At 40.9% G+C, this 8418-nt stretch overlaps 1 protein-coding gene across 1 annotated transcript; it reads left to right on the top strand.

Moving 5' to 3' along the window:
- Positions 1-7364: 7364 nt before the first annotated feature.
- On the top strand, positions 7365-7931 carry LOC120291872 (toll/interleukin-1 receptor-like protein). The gene has a single exon (XM_039309643.1). The coding sequence runs from the start codon at positions 7365-7367 to the stop codon at positions 7929-7931; it is 567 nt and encodes a 188-aa protein (XP_039165577.1).
- Positions 7932-8418: the final 487 nt, after the last annotated feature.

Below are 8418 nucleotides of genomic sequence, written 5' to 3'. Positions count from 1 at the left end.
AAAAGAAGTGATGCCTGATTATGCTTGAGATGATGTTACTATAGGTCTCCGATGATCTCCAGTCCTCTCTCGCTTGAGATGATGTTACTATGGATATTCTCGATTTGTCAATCGTGATTGCCTTTCTTTCTTTCTAAATTATTGATCGAGATCTATAGGAGATGATCCTATGCACGCTTGTTTGTGGAGGCATTGTGTGATAAAGAGTGATCTTATGTTCATCATCCGTGGCGCGTCATAGAGAAGTCATGCAACTAGGTCATGTGCATGCATGTGCGATGATCCATGCAAATGTGAATAATGCAAGTGATATTTTTGTTTAGGGTTTGAATTCAATTCCTAAATTTTCATGCAATAAATGATTAAAAGAATTCAAAATTTAGGTGTCAACGTGAACAAGTTTTGTTACTATATCTCTTGTTTTTGTCAATTGACTGGGTCGTGTGGGCCGTGCCTTCCTACCGCAAGTATGTATTATTTTAGAGTACTTCTTCCGTTTGTTTTCTCAGTTTGAAATTAGGGAAGGGATTCATGCATCTAGTGCATTGTCAGCTGTCTGAATCAGATAACCTTTGGCCTGTTGTGACATGGGTGAAGATAACGCGAGACGGCGGCAGAATTGCAAAAGCTTCTGAAATTTTTATGAAACTATCGTTTTATGAAATGGGGACACATAGCTGATATATATATTAACCCACTCAAATGCGCGTCTTTCTACACCCGACCTATTGTCTCGGATTGGATTTATCTAGTGCGGGCAAACGTTTTTAGATTAATAAAATAACACATGGAGTGGAACTAATTGAATTTAGGTATTTTCTATTTTGAAGGGTAATCAAACTCATATTTACAATTAAAACGTGAAGTGAAATCAATTGATATACTTTCTAATCAATGGAAAATATTTTCAAGAAAATTATTATCTGGAAAAATGAGTTGTTTTCTTATGGTTGATTTTGCGGAAAATCACTTGAAAGAAATTCTGGTGTTTAACGAAAAACGAAATTGATTGGAGAATCTATTACAAATTACCTTTAAAACAACAGTTCAATCCTATTTAGAGCCAAATCACAAACTTACAACCTCAAATAATTCTTCTAGTTTCACGGTGCGAATAAATGAGACGAGTTTGCTAAATCAGATTCAAAATTGAACTAATGGAACAAATCATAGATGGGAAAAAGGAAGGAACGTCTGACGATAGGGACCTGTGAAAGTTCATGAGCGTGGTGCATTGTTGGCCGTCTGAATTAAGTAGCCTCCATCCTATTGTGACCTGAGGGAAAATTTTTAGTTTGATAAATTAGAACGTCAAATCGATTGGATTTTGCATTATCTATTTTGAAGGGTAATCAAACTCATATTATCAACTAGAATAGCATAAAATATAATTTTTTTATCATAGGAGATTTTCTCAATCCTTCCAAGAAAATGCCCAACGCAGCGACGGAGACTTCCCATGATTCTTTGGCTCGTCCGTAAGTACTCCCAAATTGTATCGATTAGACACTGCCCTTTTACATCTCTCTCCTCATTATTCAACTTTTTTTTTTTGGTCGAAAACTACCATAGTTAAGCATGCATCAAAGGGTTTACATGAAGTTCAGATAATACAAGATCTTGCAGGAAAGGGGGTATTCAAAAGACCCAATTCGGCGGAAGTAAAGAGGCCCGATGGGCCTTTGCAACACAGTCTACTAAAACATTGGCCTCTCTATGACAGTGAATGAGCTGAAGGTTAGGGCACCGAAGCTTCAATCGTAGGGTTTCGGCGAGGATAGGGCGAAGCTCCCACGGGCGTTTTCCAGAATCACGAATCGCTTCCATGCAGACCAAGCTGTCCGATTCCAGGATGATCCGATCCGTCTCAAGACCTCGCTGGAGAAGAAATTTCAGCGCACAGTTAAGGGCGATCGCCTCGGCTTGCAGGGCAGAGGAAGCACGAATAGAGGAGGCGAATCCATCAATTAAATGGCCCGTTGAGTCCCGACACACCCCAGCTACCGAAGCTTTGTCAGAGGGTGAAAGGTAAGATGCATCAATGTTGATTTTTATGACTCCAGGATCTAGTGGGTGCCATCAATGGTTGAACAGATGTTGATTTGAAACAGGGCATGGCTGCGAAGAAGGGCACGGCTTCGAGGAAGTGAAAATACATCTGGAACGGGTCTCCACGATCGCCAGCAGCACAACTCGATCAGCATCCGGCTGTTTATGGCGGAATAGGAAATCATTGCGGGCTTTCCAGATGTGCCAGAGGATGAACGCAATTGTACCCAAGTCCGGTAAGCCATTCTTACTGTCAACAAACTGAAGTAGCCAGCCCTCAATGCGATGTACCGCTGTTGTAGAAAATTTGATATCTAGAGCGGGATGCCTCCACACATCATAGGTCCAAGGATAAGATAAGAAAAGGTGTTCTGGGGTTTCAGGTACATGATGATCACATAGATGACAAGTTGGCGCTGTCAAAATATGACGCTTATATAGGTTTTCTCTAGTCGCTAATGCATTACTACAAATAGACCAAAGAAATGCCCTTATTTTAGGCATAGTTCGGATTCTCCAGATTGCATTCCATAGTCTGCGGGGTGGCTGAAAAGAGGATGAGGCCTGGTTAGAATTAGTATTATATTGCTGTGCTCTGAGCTGATTGTAGCAATTTTTAACTGTGAAAATACCATCCTGCCTTCCTTTCCATATTAGTTTATCCTGGGTGCAATTAGGTCGAATAGGAATGGATAATATCTCCTCCACTTTTTGGTTATCAAAATGCTGAGATAAAAGAGAAGTATCCCATGTGTTTGAATCAAATAATATAAAACCAGCAACCCAGACAGGTTCATCCCTAGGAGCAGGACCTCCAATAACACCACTAGGTAACCAGGGATCCTCACGAACTTTAATCTGAGTACCATCACCAACAGACCATAAAACTTTATCAGCAATAGATTCCCGACCTAATAAGATGCTCTGCCAACCCCAAGAGGGTCTAGAACCTTTAGTAGCATGCCAGAAATCCTTGTCTTGAAAATATAAACCTTTGAGAAGCCTGCTATACAATGAATTAGAATTTTGGACTAGACGCCAAGCTTGTTTACCCAGGAGAGCTCTATTAAAAATCATAAGGTCACGAAATCCTAATCCCCCTTCATCTTTTCTCCTCTTAATGCACTCCCAGCTCTTCTAATGTATGCCTTTCTTACTATAATTAGATTGCCACCAGAATTTAGCTACTTTTTGATCTATTGCTTTACAAATAGCTGCAGGGATTTTGAAAATTGACATGGTGTAATGGGGTATAGCTTGCACAACAGATTTTATAAGGATCTCTTTACCCCCCTTTTGAAATAAGCTTTTCCTTCCAGCCTTCAAGTTTTGAATGCACTCTACCCATTAGCCAAGAAAATAGTTCCCTTTTAGATTTGCCCCAATCTAAAGGAATTCCTAGATATATGCATGTTTGATGAAGTATAGGAACTCTAAGGGCTGCAGCTAGGCTTTCTTTCAAAGCAATTGGACAGTCTGGGCTACAAAACAACCCTGATTTATTCCGATTTATAGTCTGTCCTGTAGCTAGACAGTATTCGTTTAGAACAGCAGCTAAATTCTGACATTCCATAAGTTTGGCATCAAGGAAAAAAATGGCATCATCAGCGAAAAATAAGTGGGAGAGAGTGGGACACCATCTATTAAATGTTATACCTTTAAGATTACCATTATCCATGGCATTCTTGATAAGAGATGATAAAGCATTAGTCATCAGGATGAATAGGTACGGTGATAACGGATCGCCCTGTCTAAGGCCTCTGGTAGGATGGAAGAACGGTAGAAATTCTCCATTTAATTTGACGTTGTAAGACACCGTAGAGATGCATTGGAATATCCAGCAAACCCATTTAGCATGAAAACCAAGTTTTAGGAGATAATCACGGAGAAAATCCCATTCCACCCGGTCATAAGCCTTCGCATGTCTAGTTTCAGCACTTGCATGAAATTTCTTTATACGTTTTCGATTCTAAGCCGATGTAAGACTTCATGAACCACAATGATATTATCTTGTATTTGGCGACCGCCAACAAAAGCGGTTTGTTCTGGTGCTATCAATTGTGGTAGCCAGGGTTTGAGTCGGTTGGCTAGAATCTTGGAGATAATCTTATAAATAAAGTTGCAGAGGCTAATAGGGCGAAACTGATCTAAACGTTCTGGGTGAGGGGTCTTGGGAATAAGGGAAATAGCAGTGCGATTATATTCCGGTAATAAAATCCCTGTATGAAAGAATTGTTTCACAGCTAATGTTATATCTTCTTGCAGGATATCCCAATGGGCACGATAAAACTGACCATTCAAGCCATCGGGACCGGGAGCTTTTGTTTCGCCTAATTGGAATACTGCAGTATGGACCTCCTCGCAGGTAATTGTAGCCGTTAAATATTCATTCATCTCCTCTGTCACAATCTGATTACAAAGATGTAGAGTTGGGCCATAGTCTCTATGTCCTGAAGATGCATATAACTGTTGAAAATAATTAAGAGTCATATCTTTAAGAGCAATAGGGTCACGAATCCGTTTTCTGGTCATCCCGAAGCATCCCGATCTTGTTTTGTTGACGTCTATTGACCGTAGTGGCGTGAAAAATTTGGTGTTTTCGTCTCCCCATTTAAGCGATTAACCCGAGATCGCATTGCCCAAAATTTTTCCTCCTGTTGCCATAACTCATGTATTTTAACTTTCAGGTCTGAGATCTCATCAGTATTTGAATGAAAATGAGGCCGGTTGGTGAGAGACCGGGCTGCTGGTTCTTAAGGTGAGAAAGCCGAGTTTGAGCATTCCTAAATTTAGAGCGACTCCATTTAGATAAGGCAAATGTAAACGAGAGAGTAGCTTGTGAGGAAGTGTTACCTTTCCAATCTGAGAAGAATTCCAAGATTCAGCAATTATGGAACGGCATTCGGCATCCTGGAGCCAAAAAGCTTCAAAATAGAAGGATTTTCGCCGTTTGCAGCTAGGAAGTACTTCAGTGGACAAGAGAAGAGGGCTATGATCAGAACCGAGAGCGGGAAGGGCAATTACTTCACAAAGAGGGTAAGCCAATCTCCAGTTTTTTGTGCAAAGCATTATGTCTAATCTTGCTTTTACCATAGCATCTCCCTGTCTGTTGTTAGACCATGTAAAGGCACATCCTCTGCTGCCAAGGTCCATAAGATAACAATCATTAATAACATCACGAAAAGAAACCATTCTATAAGACTCGGCAGGACATTTGCCGACTTTCTCCCAAGGATATAAAACTTCATTATAGTCTCTTGTACATAACTAAGGAAGCGAGTTGAAGTTACTGATGCGTCTCAAAATTGTCCACAGGTGTTGACGAAGAGGATATCGAGCAGGAGCATGTAAGCAAGTCAAACGCATAGTAATGCCAGAATCAAGATCAGTACAGATGGAGTCTAGCATGTCAAAAGACCGGTAATATTCAAGGAGACCTTGTTAGTCCAAAAAAGAGCTAAGCCTCCTGCCAAACCTGCTGGCTCTTGAAAAAAACCTGCTGAGAAATTAAGTTTACGTTGAATAGATAAAATCTGCTTAGTTTGGTTTTTTGTTTCCATCAAAAAAACAATATCGGGCTTCTCCTGGGTCACTAAGACCTTGAGTGCTTGAACTGTCAGGGGATTGCCCAACCCCTGACAGTTCCAACTTATAAGCCTCATTTTGCACCTGGTGGCTTTTTAGGGCCAGCCACCAAGGCCCAACATGAAGATGTGTCTGCCTCAGAGATAGGAGTATCCTGTAAAGCGGATTCATCAAACTGTTCCTGTAATTGATGTCGAACCTCTTGATATAGGGAGTGCTTGACTTTCTTGAGAGGTCCTGATCGTGCATTAAGATGTGAGTGTTTAAGCTTCTTTTTCACCTGAGTAGAGGAAGCAACAGGTAGGTGTGCCAAAAGTTGTTGCTGCTCCAGGGTATTACCTTCCTAAGTAGCTTGAATTGTTTCTCGGACAATAGGATCGCTGACTGATGTGTCCATAGTATGTTTACCCTTATTCTTGTGTTCTGAAATATCAGGTACAACATGAACAGATGGTTCCACTGAAGTAGCAGGTACGGCATGAACCGAGTCTAGCACAGGGATAATTGCAGAAGAGCTTTGAGGGGTCTCAGGGACAATCTCTTTATCATAAAAGGTACGCCAAAAAGGGCTATATTCCCGTGCCTCAGCTTTCAACCAAGATCCATATAAAAAACTGATTTCATCTAATTTAGTTTCATCACAAGGAAAGGTTTTGCAGGCCGTAGCATAGTGTCCAAGTATACCACAGGAATAACAGTAATATGATAAGCGTTCATATCGAAAATCCAACCAGAAATTTTTCCCTTCAACCTTAAGGAGAATCCCTGTTTTTAGCGGTCTTTGGAGGTCCAATTCTACCCTTGCCCGCATTGCTTTAAGCGGTAGTCCATCTTTATTTTTAATGCTAACTTCAGTAACCTGTCCTATATGACCAGCTGCCCGACGAATAATATTTTCTGTGCAGCGCTCCAAAGGCAAACCAACTATTTGGACCCAGAACGCACAGGGTACTAAAATCATAACAAGATAGTGGCGTGTTGGCTATCCAAGGTTTCAAGATAAGTAGATGATTACCAAACAACCAAGGTCCGTTATCTATAACTCGCTGCTTGACATCATATGATTTAAATTTGATAATAAACAGTCCAGACTCACTTTGTGAGAATTCCACTAGTTCAGTGCACCAAGCCTTTTTCATAGTTGTCTGAAAAGCCGGAAAGTTTATTGATGGATTGTTGAGAAGCTTACCAACCAGAGTGAGCTGACATTCCTCAATTTTTTCACGAGGTACTTCCTCATCACATATCTCAATTGACTGTTCGGACCAAAGGCGTCCCATGCGACTGCATAAAGCTGCCAGACGAGCATCATCTGCGCAGTTGGGTGGTCCATTGGAGAGGATGAAAGGTAACAGTGATATAACGGCTCAACAGAAGACTCAGGGACAACGAATACCAGCCATGCGAAGACAAGAATAGAGGAAACAGCCAGAGAAGCAGCACAATTGGAGGTCAAGTGAATTTAGTAAAATTGAGGGGCCGATGATGACATGTAAAGGAAAACGGGTAAGGGTTTGTGTTGATAGAATCGAGAAATGGGAAGATGGAGAAGGTTAGATGGAAAATTTGAGATTTACTGCTGAGATTGGCATAGTCGAAACACTCAGGAGAGGGCAAACAGGTAGAAGATGGTGAAGTAGAAGGGACTACCATGTCGGTAGAAACACTCTACAGAGCGTAGAGAGAGAAAACTATTATTCAACTTGATCACTATAATTTAGCTCCGAAAGATGGCAAAGAGAAAATATGTAGATGGACTAGCAATGTCGACCGATAACAGTGATGTCGAGTCGTCATTGGAGCCTGAATTCAAGGTGTTGTTGATCAATAGAGGTGATGCCGAGTCATCACCAAGGGCTGAATATGAGGTGTTCTTGAATTTCAAAGGGCTCGATACTTGCTTGAACTTTATAGACTGTCTCTATCACGCCATGGACGAAGCTGGTATTCGTGTTTTTAGAGACGATGAAGAGATTAGAAAAGGTGAAGCGATCGAAGGCAAATTGGAGCGTGCGATCAAGATCTCCACAATCTGTATTTCCATCTTCTCTAAAAATTATGCGTCTAGTGTGTGGTGTCTTCGTGAGCTTGCATACATGATGGATTGCAAAGCGATGATTCTGCCAATTTTCTTCGACGTGGAACCGAGAGATGTCAAGCTTAAATCCGAGCCGTACTGGACACTCTACAAAAGCATGAAGAGAAATTGGGTTGTGAGGTGGTGCAGCGATGGAAGGATACTCAAGCAAGTCGCTCATATGAAAGGATGGATCTCAAAGATACCGGGTAAGGTTTGAGCTTTTCTTTTTTCTTTTTCTTTGATTAGATATTTAGTTTTTTTTTTTTGTCGAAAGATAGTGATTATTACTAATAAGTTGCGGAACCACAACTAGGTTCGGAATCATTACATAATAAAACCCAAAGTGGATGAGGGGGATATAAAATCCAATTGCGAGGAAGAAGGTTGTCCCGGTGGACTCTTGCTATCCAATCGGTGGGCTTGTTTGCTTCTCTATGCGCGTAAGAAACGGAAACACCTTTAAGTTGGGCTAACAGCACTTTGCAATCCTCTAAAATTGGTTCCACTGTCCATGGGCTCGGTGCAAAGTCCATCAAGCTGTCCATCACGGTTTTGCAGTCGGACTGTACTTCCATTAGATATTTAGTTGATATAACTATAAATAATACGAAATATTATCATTCTTGCATTAACAGTTACCACTACCCATTGTTCTCTTTTTCACCAAATTGTCGCTCAATTCCCACATTTTTTTTTAACTATTC

Source organism: Eucalyptus grandis, chromosome 3 (assembly GCF_016545825.1).
Source record: "Eucalyptus grandis isolate ANBG69807.140 chromosome 3, ASM1654582v1, whole genome shotgun sequence".
In the NCBI taxonomy this organism is placed as follows: Eukaryota; Viridiplantae; Streptophyta; class Magnoliopsida; order Myrtales; family Myrtaceae; genus Eucalyptus; species Eucalyptus grandis.
This window is presented reverse-complemented; position numbering and strand designations above follow the sequence as displayed.